Genomic DNA, 27,518 nt, shown 5'->3' with positions numbered 1-27,518 from the left:
CCCACCTGATTGCAAAGCATGGAACAGCAGTCACTGCATGTGCTATTATACACGTAAAAGCATATGGTTTAATCGTCACCAAATCCAACAGAGGGGATACTGTGAGCAGAGTTATTTTTTTTCTGGTGAAGGAAATTGAGGCCGGGGGGATGTCCAGTTGCCAAGACCACAAAGAGGGTGAATACCACACAAGAGGGTTCAGGTCACAAACCTTGGGGGCTGGGGTCTTTATTGCAACCCCTCCCCAGTAGATGGCAGTACAGAGTCTTGTCCCAGCAGAAGAGGTTGTTGGAGCCAGCATGGAAGCCAACGGTGTTGGGAGAGGGGCGCCCAGGACCCCTATGGGTTAAGGGTCCACGGGGCTGGGCTTTGAACCCAGACCAGCTACTCCTAGAGCTGGACTTGCTTCCTGAGGGCACTGCAGGTGCACCGAGGGAAAGAAAGTTCTGCGTGATGATCCACCCACCGGGTCCCCACAGTCACTTCTTCTTCTGCACGTGGCCACAGTCGTACTTGCCGCGCACGACCTTGAGCTTGACACCCGGCAGGTCCTGCGTGCGGCCGCCCTGTACGAGGACCACGTGGTGCTCCTGCAGGTTGTGGCCCTCTCCAGGGATGAAGCAGACGGCCTCCCGGCCAGTGCTGAGCCTCACGCGGCAACACTTGCGGTTGGCTGAGTTGGGCTTCTTGGGCTTGCGGATAAAGGTGCGCAGGACCACGCCCTTCAGCTGTGGTCGGCCCTCCGTCGGGCCTGGTTTCGAAGGCGGAAACTTCGGGGGGCCCCGACGGTGTAGCTGGTTCAGGGTGGCCATGGGACGCGTGCCCCAAGGCCGGGGGGCCAGGGCTAGGCCTGGAGAGACACCAAGAGGGCGGAAGAGAGATTATTATCCCAGCGAACAGATAATAGCATCAGCCACTGGCTCTTTTGTTTGAGGCACCGTTCCAAGTACTTCCCGGGGCTATATTTGTTTATGGCTGGGGGTACTCATGGCTGAGAGTAATATTAATAACATTTATGGAGCAATCACCATGTGTCGGGTTCTTTTTTAAGCATTTCGTAAGAATTAACTCACAGGTTTCCACTGTGTCCTGTACTGTTCTATGCATCGTATCTACATTAACATACACCGCCCCACAGCCACCCTATGAGGCGGAGGGGAGGCTGGTCTCTGGGCCGTGTCACTCCTGTCACCCCACTCCCATCCCCATGAGCAGATTCTGTCAACTGAGACTTCACAACTGATCGGAATCCCCTTCCTCCTCCACAGCATCCACCCTGGTCCTGTCTACCCTTGATTCTCACTGGACTCTCCTGTCCTCCTCCTCCCAAGTCTCCCTATTTCTACTGTCTGCTCCCCACACGCAGCCAGAGGTACCCTGTGGACACTGGGTCAGATACATTCCTCCCCTGCTCAGAGCCTCCCTATGGCTCCATCTCAGTCCGATGAAGAGCCAAATTCCCACCCAGGGGAACCCCAAGCCCCCCACTTACCATAATTTAGGGACATGCTAAGGCCACGGAGAAGGCCGGACCAAGACATCCCACCGCCTGCAGAGTCCCTGTATAAGGGGATAAGAGAAAGTGGCCTTCATTGGGGTAGGGTCCAAATTCTCCCCAACTCTCTCTATTTAGTGAAATGAAACTCACTCAGTCATATCCGACTCTTTGTGATCCCATGGAGTATACAGGCCATGGAATTCTCCACGCCAGAATTCTGGAGTGGGCAGCCTTTCCCTTCTCCAGGGGATCTTCCCAACCCAAGGATCGAACCCAGGTGCCCCACACTGCAGGCGGATTCTTTACCAGCTGAGCCACAATGGAACCCCAAATTCTCCCCCACCCTCCCTATTTAGCCTTCCGGTCAAATCTAAGCAATTTCCTCTACCGTATAACCGCAACCCCTAACGCTGCTAACAGAAAGTCCCTCCGTAAGTTTAGGCTTGCACTGAATAAGCTCTCGGGGAGCCAACTGTCTCTGCTCACATACAGAATAAAACGGGAACCTGAGGGGAGAGCCCGGAGGTTTGGAGAACTCGAGCTCTGTAGACTTTACCGACCCTAGCCCGGTCCGCCGACACGCCGAAACCGATTTCTAGCTCGATCTGCGGGGAACAGAGAACGATTGGACAACGATAGTGTCAATCTCGGGCAACTGTTCTCATTGAATTATGTTTTTTTGAGGCATGGAAGGGCTTTACCCCTCCCAGGGTCTGATTGGCTAGTCTCGAGCAGAACAGCAGCTTTGTAATTGGTCTAAATGAGTAGTGGGCGGGACGAAGGGTGCGTGACTCCTTGTCCGCCTTCCAAGATGGCTGCGTCCATGGTGCGGCGCTTGGGTCCTCTAGTAGCTGGTCGGGGCCTGCGGCTTCGAGGAGGCTGTGTCTGTAACCAGAACTTCAAGAGAAGTTTCGCTACGGAGAGACAGGCCCGGAACCTCCTGTACGAACACGCGCGTGAGGGCTACAGCGCGCTCCCTCAGCTGGATATGGAACCACTGTGCGCATACCCGGAAGATGCCGCGCGCGCGCTGGATCTCCGCAAGGGGGAGTTGCGGTCTAAGGATCTGCTCGGCATCGTGAGTGCGCTTGCGCGGCCCAACCACCGCGGGGCCGGTCCGCTTTGCCTATTGGCTGTTCGCTTTACGGACGAAATGGGCTTACAAGATACTGTCCCGCAGGGGGCGTTCTGATCACAAGAATTTTAATTCCTTCCCAGTTGAGCCAATGTGTTGTGCCTGGCACCTAAGTACGTGTCAGATACCACGGAGTGCTAAGGCCCTACTGTCCATATAGCCATGATGCTCCTAGTCCATAAAGCGTGCTGGGAACTTACTGTCTTCCCGCGTCCTTTGTGCTCAGACCTCTTGCCAGGCTTATGGTAAAGCCACAAAGGAAAACGGGGAACAGAGATATGAATCAGTGTGTAAGGGGAGACTCTTGCCTTAGGGGAGTGAGAGGAAGAGTTATGCACTTACCCCACAAGTATCAGGCAGTTGCTGCTGCTGCTGCTAAGTCGTGTCAGTCGTGTCCGATTCTGTGTGACCCGATAGACGTCGCCCACCAGGCTCCCCCGTCCCTGGGATTCTCCAGGCAAGAACACTGGAGTGGGTTGCCATTTCCTTCTCCAATGCATGAAAGTGAAAAGTGAAAGTGAAGTCGCTCAGTCGTGTCCGACTCTTAGCGACCCCATGGACTGCAGCCTACCAAGCTCCTCCGTCCATGGGATTTTCCAGGCAAGACTTCTGCAGTAGGGTGCCATTGCCTTCTCCGATCAGGCAGTTAAGTAGTGTTATTTTATGAACGAATGTGTTTTTGAACATATTTAGGGAGTGCTTATGTTCTGTACCTGGTGTTGAGAATAAGGCAGTGAATATTAATATTCATACTACTGGGCTTCCCTGGTGGTTCAGACGGTAAAGAATCTGCCTGTAATGCAGGAGACCCAGGCTTGATCCCTAGGTCGGGAAGATTCCCTGGGGAAGGGCAGGGCTACCCACTCCAGTATTCTTGCCTGGAGAATTCCATGGTCAGAAGAGCCTGGTGGGCTACAGTCCATAGCATCACAAAGAGCTGGACACGACTAAGCGACTAACACACACATTCATACTGCTGCTACTACTAATAAAGCCAGCATGTACATAATACGACATGCTGGTGAACTAGGACTGGAATTGCCATATTTCTAGACCCTGCTGAAATGCTGGGGGTGATAGGGACCCCAAATCCTCCCAGCCCTCTCTTGGACACCACCCCCCCACCCCATACATCCAATCTAGTATAAGTGCTTTATGCAGATGAGTCTCCTTTAAGTTTCACAGCAACCCTATGAGATGGGTGCCATTATTTCCACAATTTTAACAGAGGGGAAACTAAGGCTCAGAGAAGCTAATTTAAAAAGAAACAAACATATGGCAGTTCCTCAAAAAATTAAACATAGAATTACCATGTAATTCAGCAATCCCACTTCTGAGTACATACCTGCCCCCCCCCCCCAAAAAAAAAAAAAGAAAAGCAGGGACTCAAACAGATGCCTGTATGTTCGTGTTTATAGCAGCATTATTCACAGTGGCCAAAAGGTGGAAGTAACCCAAGTGTCCACTAATCAATGAATGGATAAAGAAAATGTGATAGGGACTTCCCTGGTAATCCAGTGGTTAAGACTTCATGGTCCAAAGCAGGGGATGCAGGTTCGATCCCTGGCCAGGAAGCTAAGACCCCACAAGCACTGAGGCCAAAAAACCAAAATGTGAAACAGAAGCAATACTGTGACCAATACAATAAAGACTTTAAAAATGGTCCACATCAAAAAGAATCTTGTAAAAGAAAATGTGGTAAATACTTGCAATGGAATAATATTCAGCCTTAAAAAGGAAGGAAATTCTGACACATGCTACAATGTGACTGCTCAGTTGATCAGTCATGTCTGCCTCTTTGCAACTGCATGGACTGTAGCCTGCCAGCCTCTTCCGTCCATGAGATCTTCCAGCAAGAACACTAGAGTGGGTTGCCATTTCCTCCTCCAGGGGATCTTCCCGACCCCTGTGTCTCCTGCATTGGCAGGTGGATTCTTTAGCACTGAGCCACCTGGGAAGCCCATACTGCAAAATGGATTTACCTTAAATACGTTATGCTATGTGAAGTAATGGAGAAGGCAATGGCACCCCACTCCAGTACTCTTGCCTGGAAAATCCCATGGACGGAGGAGCCTGGTAGACTGCAGTCCATGGGGTCCCTAGGAGTCGGACACGACTGAGCGACTTCACTTTCCCTTTTCACTTTCATGCACTGGAGAAGGAAATGGCAACCCACTCCAGTGTTCTTGCCTGGAGAATCCCAAGGATGGGGGAGCCTGGTGGGCTGCCGTGTATGGGGTCACACAGAGTCGGACACGACTGAGGTGACTTAGCTTAGCTTAGCTTAGCTTAGGTGAAGTAAGCCAGTCGCAAAAGGGCAAGCACTGTGTGATTCCAGTTCTGTGAGGCTTCTGGATTTGTCTCAGTCAAATCCACAGAGACAGAATATAGAATGGTAGTTGGCAGGGGCAGGAATGTCTAATGGGTACAGAGTTTCAGTTTGGGAAGGTTCAGTGGTTCCAGAGATGGGTAGTTGTGATGCTAGCACAATATAAACGTATTTAATGCCACTGAAACGTACACTTAAAAAACAGTTAATGTGCAAAATTCTATGTATATTTTATCCCAGATCTCGACATGGCAGGAGCTGAGGCAGCTGCGGGAACAGATCCGGAGCCTGGAGGAGGAGAAGGAGGCCGTGACAGAGGCAGTGCGGGCCCTGGTGGTGAGCACAGGGGTCCTGGGCAGGTGTGGGGATGGCAGCAAGATGCCTCTGGCTACCGGTAACGGGAAACCCAGTTTCAGGAGTTTGAAGGATATGGACATTCATCGTCTCACACCACAGCCATCCAGGGCCAGGCATCCCTGGGGCTGATTCTTAACCACTGGACCACCAGGGAAGTCCCTAGCTCATCATCTGGGGGACACCATGCAACAGCCTGACTGGGGAGCTCCTGCCCTGAGCCCATTTCACAGACCAGGATACCAAGCCTTGGAGAGGGGAAGAGATTTGCCCAAGAGCACACTCTGGTTGGCACCCAACTTTCAGACCCAGTTCTGCTGCATTCCCTGGTGCTCAGGACCACAGAAGGTTCCGAGTATCAAAGACCGCTGGTGTCAGGCCTCCATATGCATGCTCATAGACTTTACCATTCCCAGTCTCAGTTTTCTCATCAACAAAATGGGAATCACATTGATACGAACCTCATAGTGGGGGTTATGAAGAAAAAGGATCATCTGAGAGTCCTCTGCCCATGGCTAGACATGAGGCAGCACTAAACTGAGCTACAGGGTGTGATTGCTGTTATGTTATCTTGCCTCCTCCCAGTTTTACTAATAGAGAAACTGAGGTACAGAGTGGAGGAGGGTCCAGCCAGGCACTGGCAGAGCAAGGAATTCAGATCCCCTAGCCCTGACCTTTCACCCCTCTTTCCCCTCCCCCTCATCCCCAACTTCATCACTCTAATCACCTCCTCGTCTCTTTTCTACCAGGTAAACCAGGACAACAATCAAGTGCAGCAGGTAACTACAGAGAGTTGATATCCTGTCCCTGATCGGGGGTGGGCAGCACAGATAACCATTATCAGTCATAAAGTCTCCATTGTATGTGATGGAAAACGTAACTCAAGTAGGAGTAAGAAAAATAGCAACAGGCTCTGTTGATTCATAAAACTAAAAATCTTGGCTTCAGGTACAGCTGGATCCAGCTCCTGGCTCCTCCATATTTGGTTCAGCTTTCTCCCCTTGGGGGCAGGGAAGACAAGGTCTGGTGCAAAGAGGGCCATTTTCTTGATACTTCCAGACAAAGCCCTGGGGCTGATTGTCATGAGTTTGTCTTGGATCACGTGCCTGTCTTTAAGCCAATCACTTTGGCCAAGCAATGGAATGTTCTAGTAGGCCAAGCCAGAGGCATGTCCTTGTGGACGTGCCACGAGGTGGTGAGGGGAGGTTCCTGAAAGGAAATTCAGGATGTTGAGCCCGAAGAAGAAGCAACAAAGTCCACCGCAGAGGTTATCCTCTTCTGGGCTGACCGCACGTGTCCCGCTCCCAGGACCCCCAATATCAGAGTCTGCGGGCGCATGGCCGGGAGATCCGGAAGCAGCTTACACTCCTCTACCCCAAGGAGGCCCAGCTCGAAGAGCAGTTCTACCTGCGGGCGCTGAGGCTGCCCAACCAGACCCACCCAGACGTGGTGAGCACCTCGCTGGGCGGCAGGGGAGGCCAGGGCCCTGTCCGGCGCCACTTTCTCTCTGACACCCGCTGTTTCCCACAGCCTGTCGGGGACGAAAGCCAGGCCCGCGTGCTCCATGTGGTTGGAGACAAGCCAGGTAGGCCACAGCCCAGGCTGGGGGACCCCAGGCTGAGGGCGGGGGCTCCTGGGGTCTGGGACTGTGGCCAGAGCCCGTAGAGCCCTGGGCTTTCTCACACTGTCTCATGTGTGTGTGTGTGTTCCTGTGTGTGCGCATGTGTGTGTGCGTGTGTCTGGCTCTTTCTCTTCCCCTCTCTCCTTTTCTCTCCCTCCCTCTCCCCCCACTGTCTCTCTAATCCTCTTTCTCTCTATCCCCTGTTCCCTGTCTCTTCTCCTCTTACCCCATTGCTTTTCATCCACATACAGCTTTCTCCTTCCAACCCCGGGGCCACCTGGAAATAGCCGAGAAACTCGACATCATCCGTCAGAAGTGAGCACCCCCTCCCAGAGCCTGCCGTTCAGCAACCCCCACCCCAGCAGCTGGCTGCCGGCTCCACTTCACTGGGCTCAGCACGGGGTGTGGAACCGCCAGGGCCTCGCCCGGCATCAATGTTTGATGACCGGCCTCCCACCTGGCAGCTGGGCCTCTGCCCCAGGGTGCTTGAGTCCCCCCTTCTTCCCCCACCAGCCCCGGCCCACAGGCCCCCACCTGTCTGCCCATCTGTCTCCCAGGCGCCTGTCCCACGTGTCTGGCCACCGCTCCTATTACCTGCGCGGGGCTGGGGCCCTCCTGCAGCACGGCCTGGTCAACTTCACACTCAACAAGCTAATCCACCGGGTATGGGCCAGGATGGGAGGGCTGCCTGGAGGGGGTGGCATCCACGCTGAGCTCCAAAGGCTCAAGGTGGAGAGAAGGGGGTGACCTCTACTCCAATCACTGTTTTCAGAGCTTTTGTGTATCGTTGGCATACTTCATTCTTAGGGCAGCGTTAAGAGGAGAGTGCTATTACTGTCCCCTTTAGAGATGGAGAAGTTGAGGCCTGGAGAGGGAGGAACTGTCCAGGACCTCTGGCTCGTGTGTGGGACTGGCCTGAGAGCCTGCACCTGTCACCATTGGCCCTCACTGCCTGCCTGCAGTGGACAGAGAGTGTTGGGGAAAGAACAGTGTCTGTTGAAACGGGGGGTCGGCAAGGGCTGAGGGCTGGTCATGCAGCGACCAATGGGATGCTGGTCACAGTGAGGGACCCGGACATGTCCTGAGGGCACTGGGAGTCACAGAGGGTCTTCACTGGTGGGGGACACAGTCAGATCTGTACGGAGAACTACACCTCCACTGCCCTGTATGGTAACCTGAGTGAGGACATTGGGAGGCCCCAGTGACAGGGCCCCAGCACCCCAGGGCCAGCTCCATGCCCACTGCTTGGGCCTGCCTCAGTGTCCTCTCCAGTGGAATGGGTTTCAGAGTGACATGGGGGAGCTGTTAGTCCCCTCTGCAGTGTCCGTTCTTCAGGCCTGAGCTTGGGGTCTGGTGGGGGTCCTGGCTCTGCTCCTCACCCCATTCCCTACCCCTTCCCAGGGCTTCACCCCCATGACGGTGCCAGACCTTCTCCGAGGAGTTGTGTTTGTAAGTGAGGACTCTCCATTCCCCATGCCCAGCCATGTGTCAGGCCGTGTTATGAGGGCCCCAGGCAGCAAGACCAGCCTGTCTCCGCCGAAGAAACTGCCCTGGGGTTGGGTTGAGGGGGTCATGTCATAATAGGGAACTCAGGGTGAATCTGGGGCTTCCCAGGTGGCTCAGTGGTCAAGAATCCGCCTGCCAATGCAGGAGCTGTGGGTTTGATCCCTGGGTCAGGATAATCCCCTGGAGGAGGAAATGGCAACTCCCTCCAGTCTTCTTGCCTGGACAATTCCGTAGACAGAGGAGCCTGGCGGGCGGCAGTCCATGGGGTCACAAGGAGTCAGCACGACTGAGTGACTGAGCATGCACACGCACGCAGGGTGCTTCCCTTCCTTCCAGGGGAGGAGCCAGGGATGTGACGACAGAATGGCCCCCGAGGTTACCTGTCCTCTGGCTTCCTCCCCAGGAAGGCTGTGGGATGACGCCAAATGCCAAGCCATCCCAAATTTACAACATCGACCCCTCCCGCTTTGAAGACCTCAACCTGGCCGGGACAGCGGAGGTAGGACTTGCAGGTGAGAGCGCACCTGGGGGCCAGAGCAGGGCGAGAGCCCCTCGGGTCCTCGGCGCGGGAGGGAAAGCGGGCAGCCGGGAGCATCCCGGGGGTGATGGCTGCCCGCCCAGGGCCTACACGTACAGTTGTGTAGGTTGTTCAGCCACGTGTCCTGACATGAGGTTGTGTCTGCCAGAAGGGACACCTTTTCTAATTCCCACAAAGGTTTCCTGTGGATGGATGGATGGTGGCCCTGGCTGACCCCTTCTGTCCCCTTCTCCTCCCAGGCTACTTCATGGACCACTCCGTGGCCTTCAGGGACCTGCCAATCAGGTGATGCCTTGTTCCTGTAGAACTTGTCCCCACCTGTGACATCCCCTGTCCTTTCCCTGACCCCACTTACCCACCCCACCCCCCCGCCAGGATGGTTTGTTCCAGTACCTGCTACCGGGCGGAAACAGACACGGGGAAGGAGCCGTGGGGGCTGTATCGAGTACACCACTTCACCAAGGTTGGCATAGCTAGGACTGTGGCGGGGACACCCCAACAGCCTAGCGCCTCCTGACTCCTGTGCCCCTTGCCCTGCCCCAGGTGGAGATGTTCGGGGTGACAGGGCCCGGGCTGGAGCAGAGCTCAGAGCTGCTGGAGGAGTTCCTGTCCCTTCAGATGGAGATCTTGACAGAGCTGGGCTTGCACTTCCGGTGCGGGGAGGGGCCAGGGGCTGAGAGGGATGGTGGGGTCTGGGGTCGGGGACAGAGGGTGAGGGGTGGGGAGGAGGGGAAGGCTGGCTGGGTGCTCCCGCATCTTGAAAACCCTCACCGCCTTTTCTCCCCTGCCCTCTTTTGCCCGTGTTAGGATTGTATATAGGATGTCTATCTATCAAGTCCAGTGTCAAGACAAGGTCCCTTCCCTCCTGTGACTCCCCGACCCTAGCGTGCTGTCTCATCTGCCTAGTCCAAGATGGCTTTTTAAAATACTGTTTTGTTTACTTATCATTGTTACTGGCGGTGCTGGCTCTTCATTGCTGTGCGGGCTTTTCTCCAGTTGCAGCGAGCGGGAGCTGCTGTCCAGTGGCCGTGTGCGGGCTTCTCCTTGCAGTGACTTCTCTCGTGGAGCACGGGCTCTGGAGCGCTCAGGCTTCCATAGTTGAAATGCGTGGGTTCAGTAGTTGCGGCTCCCGGGCTCCAGAGCGCAGGCTCAGTAGTTGCGGCGCGTGTGCTCTGTTGCTCCACAGCATGTGAGATCTTCCTGGATCAGAGATCGAACCCATGTCCCCTGCATTGGCAGGTGGATTCTTAACCACTGAGCCACCAGGGAAGCCCCAGGACAGCTTTTTACCTTCCAGTGGGAAGGGAGGTTGGGGAGAGGGCACACCCCTTCCCTCTAAGGGAGTGACCGGACATCGGGAGCCCCACCGCCTCGCTCACCCTGTCAGTCACACATTTTCAGGAGAGGCTGAGGAGGGTAGACTTTTTTCTGAGTGACCCATTACAGAAATCTGGGGGTGCTGTTGCTATCTATAGAAGGAAGAAGAGCCCTGGTGAACAAACAGCCCGGTGACTTGGCCATCTCGTCCCCTTTGCCACCGTCATCTCTTTATCACCTCTGTTTCCCTCTTTTGGGGCTTCCTCCCCTTCCATCACCTCCCACTGCGCCCCCCTCCCTCCCCCCCACCTCTCATCTGCTGTCCTTCGCCCTGTCTTTCTCCGGGGCTGCAGAGTCCTGGACATGCCCACACAGGAGCTGGGCCTGCCCGCCTACCGCAAGTTCGACATCGAGGCCTGGATGCCAGGGCGAGGCCGGTTCGGCGAGGTGAGCCCCCTGTCCGGCGGGGCCCTCAGGGTGGGAAAGAGGACCCTCCCCTCCACTGCTCCCCACGGCCCATCGTCTCAGCCCAGCCCGCCCCCACGCCCAGGTCACCAGTGCTTCCAACTGCACGGACTTCCAGAGCCGCCGTCTACACATCATGTTCCAGACCGAGGCCGGGGAGCTGCAGTTCGCACACACGGTGAGCCCACACCCTCACCCGCCCTGCCCTGCGCCCCTACACTGGAGACCCACCACCGCAGCCCCTTCCCTGGGCCCACTGGAGCCTGGATCTGAGCATCCCCTCCTCTCAGGTGAATGCCACGGGCTGTGCTGTCCCTCGTGTCCTCATCGCCCTCCTGGAGAGCTATCAGCAGAAGGTGAGGGCTGGGGCGGCGGGAGGATCCCATGGTGGGAGGCGGAGGCCGGAGGCTGGAAGGCCGGCCGGGCAGCCGCCTGAGGCCTGCTGTCTCCCCAGGACGGCTCGGTGCTCGTGCCCCCTGCCCTCCAGCCCTACCTCGGCACCGATCGGATCACCACCCCCAGCCACGTGCCTCTCCAGTACATCGGCCCCAACCAGCCCCAGAAGCCCAGGCTCCCGGGCCAGCCTGCCTCGAGCTGAGGACTCATCCTTGTGGGCCAGTAGGGTTGTCACCACTTCCTGGAGCTTAGGGGTCCCTGGGCCCTGGGACCTGGTGTCCTGAGTCTGTCCTGACATCCACCTTCTTCATGTCCACTCCCCACCTGGGCCTCTGGACTCCAGGGTTCACCTCTCCTATGCCTCTTCTTCCTGGGGATCAGTCAGAGACCCTGTTGTCATTGAGGGTCCCAGCCTGCAGTGGGAAGCAGTGGTTCCTCCAAGGGGACTTGGAGGTCTGGGGGAGGGTGGAGGAGAGGGAGAGGAGGCCTCCATGCCTCCTTCCTTCTTCCCACCCTCAGTGGTTAAGAGAAGGTTCCCTAATAAATGGTCAGAACAAAGGCTTGTGTGGGTCTGTGAATGAGGGAGGTGGCCTGGCCGACTTGCCAGGGATGCTGGCCAGTTTCTCAGAGGTGCTGAACCATCCAGGGGTCTGTGGCTACAGGGACCATGCCAGAAGTGTCCAGCACTCCTGGGGCATGTAGAGGGTAGTTGGGGGTCACTGAGGGAACAAAAAGGATGCTGAGGCCTCTCCCCTGACCCTGGGATAAGTGGCACCTCACACCTAACCTTCCGCCTCAGTCCCCAGCCCTAGGTGGGGCGGGAAGCAGCCTGAACTCGGTGAAGCCAGAACCCACTCCTCCCCTTGGAGCCCCCATCTCCATACCTGCAACTGCTTCTGCAGCTCCTCCAACTGCAGCACTTCAAGTCATCCTAGGCTATTCTCACACCCACATCCCATCCTTCAGCAAACCCTGGCAGCTCCTCCTTCAAAATATTTCCAGGGGTCTCTGGTTGCCCAGTGGTTAAGAATCCACTTGCCAATGCAGAGGACACAAGTTCAATCCCTGGTCCGGGAAGATCCCACATGCCATGGAGCAACTAAGGCTGTACTCCACAGCTACTGAGCCCAAGCTCTGGAGCCCAAGAACTGCAACCACTGAGCCTGCATGCCTAGAACCTGTACTCTCTACAACCAGAGGAAGCCTGTATGCAGCAATGAGGACCCAGTGCAGCCAAAAATAACTAAATCTTAAAAAAAAAAAAAATTCCCAAATCCTGCCTTTGCTGTCTCGTCCGCTGTCCTGTCCATCCTTATCTCCCATTTGGAGAATCGTAGCAGCCTCTTCTTGCTTTCTGTCCCCCCACACAAAGCCAGAGGGACCCTGTGGGCAACTGCATCAGGTCATGTGCCTCCCTGCTCAGAGCCCTCCTGTGGCTCCATCTCCCCAGGAGGGAAGGACAAGTTGTCACCGGGGCCCCCGGGAACTGCCTCCCTCCTTCCCCTTCTGACGGCCTCTTCCCTGTTGTGCTCTGGCCAGCCCCCCAACCTGCCTGCCTGTTCGCTCAGACTCAGTCCCAATTCAGGCCTCTGCACTTGCTCGACTCTTTCCTATCCTAGCTGTTCTTCCCCTAAATCTTGTGAGATTGCCTGCATTTTATCCTTCAGGCCTTAGCCCAAATGTCACCTCCTCAGAGAGGGCTCCCCTGACCAGCCTGGCCAAAAACCCCAGGCTGTAGCTGCCGTGCTCCTGTGATGCGCCACAGCCATTTCCTCCTTGCCTTTTTTAAAAATATTTTTTGACTGTGTCGGGTCTTGGTTGCAGTGCGGAGGCTTCTCCCTAGGTGTGGTACGCAGGCTCCAGAGCACAAGGGCTCAGTTGCCCCATGGCATGTGGGATCTTAGTTCCCTGATCAGTAATCAAACCCACATCCCTTGCATTGGAACATTAGAAGGCAGATTTTTTTTTTTTTAATTCGGCAGCCTCTGGTCTTAGTTGCAGCATTGATCTTACTTTCGGCATGCAGGATCTTTCATCGTGGTGCGCGGATTCCCTAGCTGTGACCCAGGTGGACTTCAGAAGTTGCCTCGAAGGCTTGGTTGGCCCCGGGGCATGTGGGACTTAGTTCCCCGACCAGGGATTAAACCTGTGTCCCCTGCATTGCAAGGCGGATTCTTAACCGTTGGACCACCATGGAAGTCCCTCCTCCTTCCTTGAGTGTTGTCTGTCTTCCCCTCTTAAATGTCCACTCCAAGAGGCCAGGGAGGTTTGCCCGTAGCCTCATTCTCTGTTGTAACCCCAGTGTCTAGAAGAGGACTGGACATATAGTGTGTCCAAGAAAAATTACTGGGATGAAGGAGCTCGGGCCCGTGTAGTTCTCCATGCCAGGCACCGCCCAAGCTAATATGTATGTGCATCACTTTAATCTTTCCCATCAGCTGTGGAATAGGTTGTCACCAGCCCCGTTCCACAAGTGAGTTAACAGGTCTTGGATGAAGCAGTTGTCCCAGGGCTGCAGTGCTGGTAGCAGAGGAGCTGGGACTCAGGTGGGGTCCAGTTACAACTCTGAGGAAGTAGATTGATGAGACCTGCTTTCCAGAAGGCAAGGCGTTGCCTGAGGATGGTCTGTAAGTGGCTGCCTCTGCATTCAGAGCAGGTCCCACCTCCCAGCGGGGCCTTAAGCTCGTGCTAACATGTCCACTTCTTTGTGACCCTGTGGGCTATAGCCAGCTTCTGTCCATGGGATTCTCCAGGCAAGAATACTGAAGTGAGTAGCCATTCCCTTCTCCAGGGGATCTTCCTGACCCAGGGATTGAACCCGGGTGTCCTGCATTGCAGGCAGATTCTTTACTGTCTAAGCCACCAGGGAAGCCCCAGTCAGACCCTGTTTATGTGGGAAGGGAAGCCCTCACCCTCCAAGCAGGCATTCAGGGGCTGGAAGCTGGAGAGGAGGGTGCAGGGCAGTGGGCCCCCATGAATAATTGAGGGTCTCAGACAGGTGTCTCGCCGCCCCACAGCTGTTGCCCTGCCTCAGGTGGCAAGGGGGAGGCGGTGATATCACTTCCTCTCCTGTGGGGGCTACTCAACAGGGGAGGGCAGGTGCGGGTTATAAGGAGCTGCCACCCCAGCCACACAGCGCCAAGGACCCTGGTCTGGATGCCCCACCATGCAGCGCCAAGGGTCCACCATGCTGCTCTTGCTGTTGCTGCCTGCTCTGCTGGCACTGCTGCTGGGGGCTGGTGAGTGCCCGAGATCAGGGCAAACAGCAGCCAGCTGGGGGAGCAGGGACTCAGGTGACCAGGGATGGGGACAGTGCACCCAGTGGGGCCAGACTAGAGCTTTCCTGACTGAGCTTCCAAGTAGAGCCAGTGCCCCTGGCAGGTGGCTGGGGGAGTGGACTTGTGGGTACCGGGACGACCTCGGAGCTGGAATCAGCACCAGGGACAGTGCCCGGGGTCTGAGCCCAGCACCCACCTCCTTCCCCCACAGCCACTGCGGCTCCCCTGGCACCCAGACCCTCCAAGGAGGAGGTAAGGACTGTGGCCCTTTCACCCCACCTCATCTCCCTGGGACCCCAGCCCCCTCCACCATCTCCATCTCCCAACCCTCCTACGCTCTCATTCTCCCTATCTGCCCTGCCCTCAATCTCCCCTCTGACCCTTCATCCTTCACCCCCAGCTGACGCGCTGTCTGGCAGAGGTGGTCACAGAAGTGCTGATGCTGGGCCAGGCAAGGCGAGGCCCCTGCCTGGCTCTCCTCCACAGAGGTAAGGGGGGCTCAGACCCCAGTTCCTCTTAGGAGCCCCCGCCCCACCAGGGGTCTGCCCAGGGCTACCTGGAGGCAGTGGCATCCCCTTCTGATCCCAAAGCCACTGTCTGGACTGGCACGGCACCGTTAAGCGTGTCCAGACTGAAGGAGCCTGGCCCACAGCCCCACCCTTGGGGCTCCCTGCAAGGGTACAGGATGGGGGCAGAGTGTCTCCCGGTACTGAGCCTCCTCTCCCAGGTCTGGGCTGTCACCTGGGGGACCTTGGGCACCCCACCCCCCGGAACTCCTCTAGGTCTGTCTCCTGATTAGCTGCATAGAGAACATCCCCTCTTTCCATCAGAAATGTGTGAGACAGAGCCCTATGGCTGTCGGTCCACTGAAGAGAACGGCCTACTGCTTGGGGATTTTAAAAAGCCAGAGGCTGGGAAGATGAGGTCTAGTCAGGAGGTGAGGGACGAGGAAGAGGAGGAGGCAGCAGAAAGGACCGACAAGTCTGAGGTGCGGGAACAGGCTGTCCGTGAGCAGCTCCACAGCCGGCTCCACCAGGACCACGAAGAGGAGGAAGAAGAAAAGAAGAGGGGGCCCATGGAGACCTTGGAGGGCCTATGGAAGAAGCATCTGGAGGGCGGCAGGGGCCCCCAGAAGCGGGTGGCAGAGCAGGCCAGTGATGAGGAGATGGCCCAGTTCGAGGCAGAGGAGAAGGGAGTGCAGGTGCTGGGCGAGGGCCGCAGCCTGTGGCAGGGGGTCGAGGCGGGCGGAGAGAGACCTGAGGACCACCACCACTCCCGTCAGCCAGAAGCCGAGCCCCAGCAGGAGGAGAAGGAAGAGGCTTCAGACAGGCAGGTGAGTGGAGGCGGCAATGGGGGAGCAGGGTAGACCAGATGTCAGTGGACATCCTTCCAAGTAGTCACCAACAGCAACATCCACCATGAACAGGCTGACACAAGGAGTAGGTAGCAACACCTAAGCGGGGCCTTCACCTGACCAGGAGGGCTTCCACGCCTACTCCCCGTTCAGCAACCAAGAAGCCACCCTTATTGCTCAGAAGTGCCCGAGTTAGCTACCATTGCTAGTCTGTGACCAGTGTGCTGGCCCCGTGAAGAGTAGCGGCTGTGCCCGGCTCCCTGGGCCATAGGCGGGTGCCACTGGCGGGCCGTGAAGGTACAGCTGCCACCACGACCAGCAGCACTGACAGAAAGGCCCTCACCTCGCAGGTGGGTCATGGCATCCAAGCTGAGTGCCTTTGCTAGTCCTCTGTCCGCCGCACTGGCTATGGCAGACACCGTGGGCCTCATCGCTGGCCATGTTAGCCCACGTGACTCTTCCAGGGTCAACCAGTGGGGTCACCATCGTAGTCCACAATGACCAGGGAGACCGCTGCGGTTGCCACTGTGTGAACGGACCTGGCCCACATTTGTGGACAACCACTGAGGTGGCCTGCCTTTGAAGGTGGGTGCTGAGACCCTGTTTCTGTTGCCGCCAGGGGCATGATGTGGAGCGGCTGGAGCACATGAGCAATGAGCTGAAGAAGGTGACGGAGATGCTGCGAGAGGAGCTCAGGAGGGGGGGCTGACCCCTGACCTCACATCCTCCTCCTCCCCCACACACCCTATACAGCTTAGTACTGCTGACCCCCAACCTGTCAACCCACCCTGCTCCCCAATGGGCAGGAGCGGGGAGAAGGGTGTGCCTTGAAACCAGGCCTGAGGGGCCAAGTCTGAGCTGGGTAGAGGGGCTGGGCTCCGCCTGACTCAGGACACAGCCCAGATGCCCTAACCCGCTCCAACCCCCGACCCCGAGTGAATAAAGCACAGAGAAAACCACCGAGGCTGATGGCATCGCACTTGATTTTAGAGGGACAGGGGCTCAGGAACGACCTGGAGGCCTGGGAAGGTGACCGCTGATCTAGTCACTGGTTGTCGGAACTGACATTTTATTAAATTGGAAACTATTAACAGTTAAGTCAGATGGGGTCATCAGGGAGCAGTTTTGACGCTGGGGTGGGAGGTAGCTGGTTGGGACTCCGGCCACTGTGGACTACGATGTCGTCGTATTCATCCTGGGGGCAGAGGGGCCAGGCAGAGGGGCTCAGGCAGCTGCCACCTTGCCCACTGCCCAAGTTCCCCCACCCACCGTGGGAACCGGGTGCTGCGTCGAAGCCCGAGGTCCCCGCTCCTAAGTCTAAATCCCAGCTCCTAGTTCTCTCGCCACCTCTCCCAAGGTCACCTGTGTTCTCCCGGCCCGCGGCCTCGCAAGTCCTTCAGCTGCCGCAGGGAGGTCTCCCCCTTTGCCCCACTTCTCTCTGCCTTTACCCAAATTCCTCAACCCCTGCCAGTCAGCGACAACCCCTGCCCACAGTCATGTCTCGCCGCCTGGGCTCTCCAAGGAAGCCCCTTCCCCGCTGGCTAAGGTCGTTCCCCACCACTGCCAGTGTTCGTATCACTGCTGCCCAAGGTCACCTTCCCGCAGCCTGCGTTCTCCCGCTCTTGCTCCCCGAAAAAAAATCTCCTGCAGCCATCCTCTGCTGCCTATCTTTACCAACCACTACAACCGAGGTCTTCTCTCTCTCTCTGCTTGAGTTCTGCCTCTGCCACTGCCTTCACTTCTCACCCACCGGTGCCCGAGCTCCCCCCACCACCCCTGTCCAGGTCTCCCCTGATACTGCCTGCACGGCTGCCTGAGCTCTCTAATCAGAGCAGCCCCAATGTCAGTGGGCCTCAGTGAGCTGCATAATGTCTCCTCTCCCCCTTCCACCTGCCCGCTTTTACCCTGGCCCCCCAGCTGGGCTGCCCGCTCTCTCCTGACTCACGCCCTCATCCCCGCTTTCGCTGTCGCTGCTGCTGCTGCTGCTGCTGCAGGGGCCAGGCTTGTCCTCGTCCTCAGGCTCTGGGGCTCCGTGAGCACGGAGGAGGCGCGCGAGGATGGCGTTGGGCCGGAGCGTGGCACTGCCGAGTGGGGTGCGGCCACCATACATGCGGACGGCGGGGTCAGCACCGGCCTTCAGGAGAAGCTCCAGCACGTCAGCTGCTTGGGCCTCCACGGCCAAGTGCAGGGGGCTCCGGCCGCAGGTGGGCTCCTGAGGGGTGCAGCAGAGAGGTCACTGGGGTCCTGCCCCACTCGAGGACGACCCCCCACCCTGCCACATCTTCTCCGTAGGGCGGCTCACGGGTTTGTTGAGGTCAGCTCCTGCCTCCTGGAGCAGTCGGACCATCTCTGCGTCTTTGTGGATGACAGCCACGTGGAGTGGGGTGTGGCCTAGGGACAGAGTGACTGATGTCAGATGATGGAGGGGAGGACACTGGGCCCCCAATGCCACTATCTTCAGGGAAGGTTTTGTGACCTGAGGTTGATGGAGTTTGGGTCTGACTTCTGCATTCCTGGGTATATCAAAGAGGCCCTGTATCCCAAATCCCTAAGTCTCAGGTGATCTGGAACTTGCTGGCAGTGCCAATGCCTGGGCTGTGGGGTTGTCTGGAGGCTAGGGGTGAAGAGCCCAGGGGCTTCAGACAGGGGACCTGAGTCTTTGGTCTTACTTTACAAAGAATCAGGTCCCCAAATTCCTGGGTCCATGTCCTTGGGGGGTGAGGTGGGCCCTGAACCCTGGGTCCTCACCTTCCACCTGTGGTGGGGGTCTGATCCCAAGTATTGAATAGTTGGGCTTAGATATGGGGTAGCTAAGACTCCAATGCGAGGGCCCTGGGTAGACAGAATCTATTTTCCCATGAGGTCTGGCTGAAGACGGCTGTCCCTGAACCCCGATATCAGCCTCTGGGAACCTGAGTCGCCAGAGTTTCAGAGGGCCTGGCCTTTAAGTTCCCTTGTCCCAGGTGGGCTGGGGCCTGTGGTTCTCAATAACCTGGGGCTGAGCAGGCATCCTTGGTCCTGATGCCTGGGTCCCTTGAGTATTATTATTATTACTGGGATTATTTCCCAAGGAGCCAAGCTCTGCATCAGGAGAGCTGAGCCCAGAGCCAGCTGAACCCAGCTGCCCTCGCTCTTCTTGGGAGCCTGGGCCCTTCATGGTGACTGGGGACCCTCACCCTCATAGTCTTCAGCCTCCAGCTGCAGTTTCCAGTCCTCTTCACTCTCATCCTCTTCTTTCTCCACGTCAGGTTCAGAATACAGGGCAATAGGGGTGTGGTCGGTGTCAGGGGTATGGTCAGAGCCCTGAGCGAGGTAGGTTTTGGGGGCTCCCCTGGGGCGCTGGGGACGAGGCTGGAGCAGCACGCGAGCGCAGGCGTGGGCCCCCACGCGGCAGGCCAGGTGCAGCGCCGTGTGGCCTCCACGCTCCGCCACCAGCACACTGGAGCCTGCTGCATACAACTTCTCTACTGCGGACGCCTCCTCCAGGATGGCGGCCAGGTGCAGGGCCGTCTGCAGGAGCAGAAGGCAGGGATGAGGGGCCATACTGAGAATCCTGGGCCCCACGCCCTACGCTGTCCACGGGCGGCTCACCTGGCCCAAGTCATTCTGCAGGTCCAGGTACTCGGTACCAGCTGCAAAGCCTAGAAGGAAGTCCAGGAAGGGCTCATGCCGATGAATCACCGCCAAGTGCAGTGCCCTGAGGACGAGGACCAGGGTCAGAAGGCAGAGGCCAAGTATTCTTTTTACAGTTTGCTTGCTTTCATCTCCAAGGCAAACCATTCAATAGCACGGTAATCCAAGCCTATGCTCCAACCAGTAACACTGAAGAAGCTGAAGTCGAACGGTCCTATGAAGACCTACAAGACTTTCTAGAACTAACACCCAAAAAAGATATCCTTTTCATTATAGGGGACTGGAATGCAAAAGTAGGAAGTCAAGAAACACCTGGAGTAACAGGCACATTTGGCCTTGGAATACGGAATGAAGCAGGGCAAAGACTAATAGAGTTTTGCCAAGAAAATGCACTGGTCATAACAAACACCCTCTTCCAACAACACGAGAGAAGACTCTACACATAGACATCAGCAGATGGTCAACACCAAAATCAGATTGATTATATTATTTGCAGCCAAAGATGGAGAAGCTCTATACAGTCAGCAAAAACAAGACCAGGAGCTGACTGTGGCTCAGATCATGAACTCCTTATTGCCAAATTCAGACTGAAATTGAAGAAAGGAGGGAAAACCACTAGACCATTCAGGTATGACCTAAATCAAATCCCTTATGATTATACAATGGAAGTGAGAAATAGATTTAAGGGACTAGATCTGATAGATAGAATGCCTGATGAACTATGGATGGAAGTTCATGACATTGTACAGGAGACAGGGATCAAGACCATCCCCATGGAAAAGAAATGCAAAAAAGCAAAATGGCTGTCTGAGGAGGCCTTACAAATAGCTGTGAAAAGAAGAGAAGCGAAAAGCAAAGGAGAAAAGAAAAGATATAAGCATCTGAATGCAGAATTCCAAAGAATAGCAAGGAGAGATAAGAAAGCCTTCTTCAGCGATCAATGCAAAGAAAGAGAGGAAAACAATAGAATGGGAAAAACTAGAGATCTCTTCAAGAATATTAGAGATGCCAAGGGAACATTTCATGCAAAGATGGGCTCAATAAAGGACAGAAATGGTATGGACCTAACAGAAGCAGAAGATATTAAGAAGAGATGGCAAGAATACACAGAAGAACTGTACAGAAAAGATCTTCATGACCCAGATAATCACGATGGTGTGATCACTCACCTAAAGCCAGATATCCTGGAATGTGAAGTCAAGTGGGGCTTAGAAAGCATCACTATGAACAAAGCTAGTGGAGGTGATGGAATTCCAGTTGAGCTCTTTCAAATCCTGAAAGATGATGCTGTGAAAGTGCTGCACTCAGTATGCCAGCAAATTTGGAAAACTCAGCAGTGGCCACAGGACTGGAAAAGGTCAGTTTTCATTCCAATCCCAAAGAAAGGCAATGCCAAAGAATGCTCAAACTACTGCACAATTGCACTCATCTCACATGCTAGTAAAGTAATGCTCAAAATTCTCCAAGCCAGGCTTCAGCAATATGTGAACCGTGAACTTCCATATGTTCAAGCTGGTTTTAGAAAAGGCAGAGGAACCAGAGATCAAATTGCCAACATCTGCTGAATCATGGAAAAAGCAAGAGAGTTCCAGAAAAACATCTATTTCTGCTTTATTGACTATGCCAAAGCCTTTGTGTGGATCACATTAACTGGAAAATTCTGAACGAGATGGGAATACCAGACCACCTGACCTGCCTCTTGAGAAACCTGTATGCAGGTCAGGAAGCAACAGTTAGAACTGGACATGGAACAACAGACTGGTTCCACATAGGAAAAGGAGTACATCAAGGCTGTATATTGTCACCCTGCTTATTTAACTTCTATGCAGAGTACATCATGAGAAACGCTGGGCTGGAGGAAGCACAAGCTGGAATCAAGATTGCCGGCAGAAATATCAATAACCTCAGACATGCAGATGACACCACCCTTATGGCAGAAAGTGAAGAGGAACTAAAAAGCCTCTTGATGAAAGTGAAAGAGGAGAGTGAAAAAGTTGGCTTAAAGCTCAACATTCAGAAAACTAAGAGCATGGCATCTGGTCCCATCACTTCATGGGAAATAGATGGGGAAACAGTGGAAACAATGTCAGACTTCATTTTGGGGGGCTCCAAAATCACTGCAGATGGTGATTGCAGCCGTGAAATTAAAAGACGCTTACTCCTTGGAAGGAAAGTTATGACCAACCAAGACAGCATATTGAAAAGCAGAGACATTACTTTGCCAACAAAGGTCCGTCTAGTCAAGCTTTGGTTTTTCCAGTGGTCATGTATGAATGTGAGTGTTGGACTGTGAAGAAAGCTGAGTGCTGAAGAATTGATGCTTTTGAACTGTGGTGTTGGAGAAGACTCTTGAGAGTCCCTTGGACTACAAGGAGGTCCAACCAGTCCATCCTAAAGGAGATCAGTCCTGGGTGTTCATTGGAAGGACTGATGCTAAAGCTGAAACTCCAATACTTTGGCCACCTCATGTGAAGAGCTGACTCACTGGAAAAGACCCTGATGCTGGGAGGGATTGCGGGCAGGAGGAGAAGGGGACGAGAGGATGAGATGGCTGGATGGCATCACAGACTCTATGGACATGAGTTTAGTAGACTCCAAGAGTTGGTGATGGACAGGGAGGCCTGGCGTGCTGCGATTCATAGGGTAGCAAAGAGTCGGACACGGACACGACTGAACAACTGAACTGAACTGAACTGGGTTTTGTTTTTTTGGTGGGTGGACGGGTTGTTTGTTTGTTTTCCTTCTTATGAGGACAAGCACTCTTGCATTCATTCCTTCAACAAACGTGGAGGACCCACTGTGCGAAGCATGATGACCCACAGCTCTAGAACCAGCTGTCAGGAATCTGGGAGGGTCAGGTCAGAGTTAATTCAGCAAATTTATTTAATCAATGTGTTTTTTTGTTTTGCTTTGGTTTGGTTTGGTATTTTTTGTTTCTTTGGTGTTTTATTTCATTTTTTGTTTTTGGCTGCACTGTGCGGCATATGGGATCTTAGGTCCCTAACCAGAGATGGAATCCTCGCCCCCTGCAATGGAAGCAAGGAGTCTTAACCACTGGACCACCAGGGAAGTCTCCAATGTTTACTAAGTAGGACTTCTACTCCCTCCCAAGAAGAAGTAACATGGACCAGGTTTCATGCCCATCTCAAATCGAACAAAAAGATCAGACACAGGGACTTCCCTGGTGGTCCAGCGGCTAAGACTCTGTGCTCCCAATGCAGGGGGCTCGGGTTCGATCGCTGATCAGGGAGCTAGATCCCACATGCTGCAACTAAGACCTGGTGCAGGCAAATAAATAAATATTTAAAAAAATAACAAAAAACACTACAGCACCTAAAATAAAAAATATGCTGGATGGCATTAACAACAGGTTACATGTTGCAGAAAATAGATTAGCAAACTTCAGGACTTCACAATAGCAACTGTCCAGAATGAAACAAAAAAACAAAGAGAAATATTTAAAAATGGAAAGAACATCAGTGAGCCACGGGATATATCTGTATATAAGCAGCCCGATATACCTGTAACTGAAGGAAGCATGGGGCTTCCCCAGTGGCTCAGCGGTAAAGAATCTGCCTGCCAATGCAGGAGTCGCAGGACACACAGGTTTGATCCCTGGGTCAGAAGGTCCCCTGGAGGAGGGCATGGCAACCCACTCCAGTGTTCTTGCCTGGAGAATCCCATGGACAGAGGAGCCTGGTGGGCTCTGGTCCATAGGGTCGCAAAGAGGCGGATACAGCGAAAGCGACTTCACACACACACACACACACACACACACACACACACACACACACCAGGGCCCAACATGGAAACTCTGTTCGAAACCAGCAATAAAGACAAATACCTTCAAAGCAGCTAGAGGAAAAGATACCTTAAGTACAGAGGAATAAAAATAAGCATGACGGCAGATTTCACAAAGGAAATAATGCAAGAGAACACAGCGGAGCCACTTCTTTAAAGTACTCAAAGACAGGCTGTCAACCTAGAATTCTTTAACTCAGCCAAAATATTTTTCAAAGACAGAGACAAAAATACATGCTTTCAACTACACAAAAGTTAACGGAACTCATCACTAGCCGACCCACATCACAAGAAACGTCCAACGAAACTTGTAAGCAAAAAGGAACATGACATCAAACAAAAATATGGAAAATGAAAGAATAAAGAACACTGAAAAGAGTCACTATATGGGTAAGTACATAAGATTTTTTCTTTCTCAATATGTAAATCTCCTATCTTTTGATAGGTCTTAAAAAGAAATGAGTATTTAAGCAAAAATAACAACAACGTCTGAAGTTTAGAATACACGGATAAAGGAAGTCTATGACAGCAACACACTAAAGGCCAGGAAGAGACAAATGGAAACACACAATTCTAAGGTTCTTTTATGTTATGAGAAGGAGCACAACAGCACTTAAAGGTGGCACATAATAAAGCTAAAGTGGGGACTTCCCTGGTGGTCCAGTGGTTAAGAATCTGCCACACAATGCAGGGGATGCAGGTTCGATCCCTGGTTGGGGAGCGTGTACTAAGCCCACAGGCCACTATAAGCCCTAAAGCAGGAGTCAGCAAACCTTTTCTGTAAAGGGCCAGATAAATAATTCAGGCTTAGTGGATGCTATGGTCTGTCTATTAGTATTCAGCTCTGCTGTTAGGATACAAAAGCAGCCATTGATATGTATTGATAAATGAATGGGCGGCATGGCTGGATTCTAACAGAACTTACTTTATGGAGTCTAAAATTTGGATTTCATGTAATTTTCACTTGCCATGAAACGTTCTTCTTTTGACTTTGCTCCAACCAGTTAACAATGTAAAAAACCATTCTTAGCTCACAGCCATACAAAAGCTGGCGGCTTGCGGGATTTTGCCTGGAGACCAGTTTGCCAACCTATCTTTCACAGCAACCACTAAAATAAAAAATAATGAGTAAAAGGTAACAAGCTGACAAAAGAAATGCAATGGAACAAAATTCGCTCATTCCAAAAGGCAGAAAAAAAAGGTAAACAAAGGAGAGATAAGCAGAAAACTAACGAGATGACAGACATAACCATATCAATAATTAATTAAATACAAATAGTCTAAACACTCCAATTGAAAGGTAGACACTGGACTTCCCTGGTGGTCTAGTGGTTAAGAATCCGCCTGCCAACGCACTGGCAGTCAGGGGGCATGGGTTTGATCCCTGGTCTGGGAAGATTCCAGGTGCTGTGGGGCAACTAACACCATATGCCACAACTGCCCGTGTGCTCTAGAGCCCGTGCTCCCCAATAAGAGAGACCAGCACTGTGTGAAGCCTGCACAGCACAGCTGAGAGCAGACCCCACTCGCCAAAGCCTGTGCGCAGCAACCAAGACCCAGTGCAGCCAAAAATAAACAGCTAAATAAACACAAATGTTAAAAAAGGGAGAAGCTGTCAGACTGGATAAAAAAGCAAAACCTAGGGTCTTCTCTGATGGTTCAGTGGTTAAGACATTGCACTTCCAATGCAGAGGGTCAGGGTTCAATCCCTGGTCAGGGAACAAGATCCCACATGCTGCAACTAGGAGCCCATGCAGCCAAATAAATTAAAAATAAACATTAAAAAAAGAAAAAAAAGCAAAACCTAACTATATGATGCCTACAAGCGACAGCTTTTCAAATAAATTTAAAACTAGGTTAAGAATGAAAAAATGGAAAAAGATATACCAGGCTAACGCCTGTCAGTCAAAAGAAAGTCGGAGTTTTTTAAAATGAGAGTAGATTTCAGAGCAAGGAATATTACCCGGGATAGTGAAGATTATTTCACAGTGATAAAGAGGTCAGTTCAGGAAGAGGACACAATAAACCTAAAACATTTGCACCCCTTATAACAGACCATCCAATCACATGAAGGAAAACCTGATAAAACAACAAGGAAATCCACAATTATTATTGAAGATTTCAATATCCCACTCTCAATAACTGATAGATCAAATAGACAGAAATTACCAGCAAGGATATAGTAGACTTGAAAAAGAGAAGAACCAAAGAAACCAGCACAGGACTTACTGGTGGTCTAGTGCTAAAGAATCCACCTGCCAAGGGAACACAGGCTCAATCTTTAATCCGGGAAGACCCCACATGCCTCGGGGAAACTAAGCCAATGCGCAGCAACTACTGCGCCTGTGCCCTAGAGACACTGCTCCCCAACAAGAGAAGCCACCAAAACGAGAAGCCCTCACACCGCAACTAGAGGAGCCCCAGCTCACCGGAACTAGAGAAAGTCCATGGGCAGCAAGAAAGACGCAGCACAGCCAAAAATAAATAAATAAAAAGTTTTTGAAAAGAAATCTACACAACCTCTAACTGACACCTGGAGAACTACACTCAACGACAAGATAATGGACATTCTTTTCAACGGCACACACAATAGAATTTAACTAAAAACCAATAAAAGGAAGGTATTTGGAATATCTGGAAACTAAATAACATACTCCTAAATAATCCACCGCCCAAAGAAGAAATCAAAGGAGAAATTAGAAACTATCCTGAATTAAGTGCAAATGAAAGCACAGCACATTAGAATTGATGAGATACAGCTAAAGTACTACTTTGGGAAATTTACATGAAACCTATATTAGAAAAATAGGAAGGCCTCAAATCAATGACCTCAGCTTTCACCTTAAGAGACTGGAGAAAGAACAAAAATAAACTCAAAGTAAGCAGAAGAAAGTAAATAACGAAAGTGAAAACAGAGATAAACACAGCAGAAAGCAAAAAAAGAGAGAGAAAATAAATGAAACCACAGCTAGTTCTCTGAGAAGATCGGTGTTTCTTGAGTGCCTCCTATGGGTCAGGCAGTTCTGTCACTGGGGCTATAGCAGTAAACACAACACACAAAAACCCCAGGTACATTCCCTCAATTAGGTCTTTATGACGTTGTTCCTTCTACCTGGAATGTTCTCCCCAGATAATCTACTTGTCTCATTCTTTCCTGCTTTATTTTTCACCAAGGAAATTACTGTCTTCTGACAAACCATTTTCTTTTTTTCATTTTTCTGTTTCTTCTCTCTCTTTATTACTTCGTGTCTATACGGCTTTCTGTTTCTTTCTTTCCTTCTCTCTTTCTTTTTTGTTCCTCCCACCGTTCCTTTCGTCCTTTCTGTCAGTCTGTCTGCCCTTCCATTTACAGACCCCCACACTAGAATGTAAACTCCACAAGGCATAAGTTGTTGTACTTTCTTCACTGCCTTATCGCCAGCATCTACAACTGGGCCTGAAACGTTGTAGGTGCTAGATAAATAACTTGTTTAACAGATGAATCCTTGCTGTCACAGAGTTTACATTTTCTCTTTCAATGTAGGATTTGAAGATCAGTGCTCAGAAAGTGGGACCTTAGAGTCAAAAGCCAAATGTTAATTTTGGAAATCAAAATTTAAAGCTCCTAAATTAGGAGCTAAGGATCAAAGATCGTATTTGGAGGTGAGATGTCAGAAGGAGCCTGTGAGCTATAGTTTTAAGTTAGGTCACAGGACTGGGGTCAGGAAGCTCAAATTGAACTTTGAATGTGGAATCAATCAATGGATGTGAAACTCTGAGGACCAGAGTTTCAGAAAGGACGGGGTTATGATAAAAACTAGTTTGGAAACTGATTTTATCAAGGGTTAGACTTGGGGGTTAGAGGTCAGAGTAAGCATTAGAAGACAGATTTAGGATTAAGAGGTTGGAAAATCAGTATCAGGGACTAACAGGGAATCAGATGTGGGATCCTAAGGCTCGGTGGGGCAGGCTAAGGTTCACTCACGTGTCGCCATCCTCAGTGACGTAGCCGAAAACGAGGGGCGCCCACGACAGCCCCGGGCCCAGCTCCGCGCCTAGCCCAGGTCCTCCGGGGGCCGCCGCGTCCGGACCCAGAGAGCCCAGGCCGCTGTCGCACCATTCATCGGCGTCCGCAGCTTTCCCCAAACACGCGACCCCGGCCATAGCCCCCAAAGCCTCAGGGGACCCCAGCGGCTGCCCGCCAGTCGCTGGGCTCTGCCTGGAATTCTGGCGCTTCCGCCCTGCTGGGAATTCCCCAACACTCCCCCGGGACTCATCCAATCAGAGCCGGCTAAATAGTAAGCGCCCCGCCCT

The 27,518-nt window shown here is 53.0% G+C and overlaps 4 protein-coding genes and 1 non-coding gene across 12 annotated transcripts; 3 read left to right on the top strand and 2 right to left on the bottom strand.

The window, feature by feature from the left end:
- Window positions 1-38: 38 nt before the first annotated feature.
- On the bottom strand, window positions 39-2,403 carry MRPS12 (mitochondrial ribosomal protein S12). 7 transcript variants are annotated; one of them, XM_055554271.1, is made up of 4 exons: window positions 2,200-2,402; window positions 1,989-2,103; window positions 1,493-1,560; window positions 39-850 (listed from the first exon to the last, which is right to left on the bottom strand). In XM_055554271.1, exons 3-4 carry the CDS (start codon window positions 1,539-1,541, stop codon window positions 480-482), a joined length of 420 nt encoding a protein of 139 aa, XP_055410246.1. In that variant the 5' UTR covers window positions 1,542-1,560; window positions 1,989-2,103; window positions 2,200-2,402; the 3' UTR covers window positions 39-479. The 7 variants fall into 7 exon arrangements, with proteins under 7 accessions (XP_055410246.1, XP_055410248.1, XP_055410249.1 ...); XM_055554273.1 differs by having other exon boundaries at window positions 2,005-2,103; XM_055554274.1 differs by having other exon boundaries at window positions 2,055-2,403.
- On the top strand, window positions 2,291-11,712 carry SARS2 (seryl-tRNA synthetase 2, mitochondrial). The gene is made up of 16 exons (XM_055554263.1): window positions 2,291-2,576; window positions 5,203-5,298; window positions 6,066-6,095; window positions 6,625-6,765; window positions 6,847-6,901; window positions 7,189-7,252; window positions 7,495-7,600; window positions 8,339-8,386; window positions 8,847-8,955; window positions 9,221-9,266; window positions 9,357-9,444; window positions 9,525-9,634; window positions 10,652-10,745; window positions 10,849-10,941; window positions 11,054-11,119; window positions 11,218-11,712. The coding sequence occupies exons 1-16, from the start codon at window positions 2,310-2,312 to the stop codon at window positions 11,359-11,361; spliced, it is 1,557 nt and encodes a 518-aa protein (XP_055410238.1). The 5' UTR covers window positions 2,291-2,309; the 3' UTR covers window positions 11,362-11,712.
- Window positions 11,713-14,325: 2,613 nt separating this feature from the next.
- Window positions 14,326-16,542, top strand: CCER2 (coiled-coil glutamate rich protein 2). Its single transcript, XM_055551715.1, has 5 exons — window positions 14,326-14,398; window positions 14,649-14,689; window positions 14,838-14,925; window positions 15,268-15,770; window positions 16,411-16,542. The coding sequence occupies exons 1-5, from the start codon at window positions 14,326-14,328 to the stop codon at window positions 16,498-16,500; spliced, it is 795 nt and encodes a 264-aa protein (XP_055407690.1). The 3' UTR covers window positions 16,501-16,542.
- A 301-nt stretch (window positions 16,543-16,843) lies between these two features.
- NFKBIB (NFKB inhibitor beta) lies at window positions 16,844-27,493 on the bottom strand. 2 transcript variants are annotated; one of them, XM_055551714.1, is made up of 6 exons: window positions 27,190-27,493; window positions 19,383-19,488; window positions 18,968-19,301; window positions 18,094-18,182; window positions 17,696-18,003; window positions 16,844-16,986 (listed from the first exon to the last, which is right to left on the bottom strand). In XM_055551714.1, exons 1-6 carry the CDS (start codon window positions 27,366-27,368, stop codon window positions 16,965-16,967), a joined length of 1,038 nt encoding a protein of 345 aa, XP_055407689.1. In that variant the 5' UTR covers window positions 27,369-27,493; the 3' UTR covers window positions 16,844-16,964. The 2 variants fall into 2 exon arrangements, with proteins under 2 accessions (XP_055407689.1, XP_055407688.1); XM_055551713.1 differs by having other exon boundaries at window positions 17,737-18,003; window positions 27,190-27,491.
- Window positions 24,874-24,946, top strand: TRNAG-UCC (transfer RNA glycine (anticodon UCC)). The gene has a single exon. It is a non-coding gene; the product is annotated as a tRNA-Gly (tRNA).
- Window positions 27,494-27,518: the final 25 nt, after the last annotated feature.

The sequence above is a fragment of the Bubalus kerabau genome, chromosome 17 (assembly GCF_029407905.1).
Source record: "Bubalus kerabau isolate K-KA32 ecotype Philippines breed swamp buffalo chromosome 17, PCC_UOA_SB_1v2, whole genome shotgun sequence".
NCBI lineage: Eukaryota > Metazoa > Chordata > Mammalia > Artiodactyla > Bovidae > Bubalus > Bubalus kerabau.
This window is presented reverse-complemented; position numbering and strand designations above follow the sequence as displayed.

Coding starts and splice junctions, on each gene's coding strand:
- MRPS12 (XM_055554267.1), bottom strand. Junction 851..1,492: donor TAGCATGTCCCTAAATTATG/GTAAGTGGGGGG, acceptor GTGTCTCTCCAG/GCCTAGCCCTGGCCCCCCGG.
- NFKBIB (XM_055551713.1), bottom strand. CDS start 27,368: ATGGCCGGGGTCGCGTGTTTGGGGAAAGCTGCGGACGCCGATGAATGG. Junction 19,489..27,189: donor GTCACTGAGGATGGCGACAC/GTGAGTGAACCT, acceptor CCTCGTCCTCAG/GGCACTGCACTTGGCGGTGA. Junction 19,302..19,382: donor TGCAGAATGACTTGGGCCAG/GTGAGCCGCCCG, acceptor CTGCTCCTGCAG/ACGGCCCTGCACCTGGCCGC.
- SARS2 (XM_055554263.1), top strand. CDS start 2,310: ATGGCTGCGTCCATGGTGCGGCGCTTGGGTCCTCTAGTAGCTGGTCGG. Junction 6,766..6,846: donor ACCAGACCCACCCAGACGTG/GTGAGCACCTCG, acceptor TGTTTCCCACAG/CCTGTCGGGGACGAAAGCCA. Junction 9,267..9,356: donor TTCAGGGACCTGCCAATCAG/GTGATGCCTTGT, acceptor CCCCCCCGCCAG/GATGGTTTGTTCCAGTACCT.
- CCER2 (XM_055551715.1), top strand. CDS start 14,326: ATGCAGCGCCAAGGGTCCACCATGCTGCTCTTGCTGTTGCTGCCTGCT. Junction 14,690..14,837: donor CCAGACCCTCCAAGGAGGAG/GTAAGGACTGTG, acceptor CTTCACCCCCAG/CTGACGCGCTGTCTGGCAGA. Junction 15,771..16,410: donor AAGAGGCTTCAGACAGGCAG/GTGAGTGGAGGC, acceptor TGTTGCCGCCAG/GGGCATGATGTGGAGCGGCT.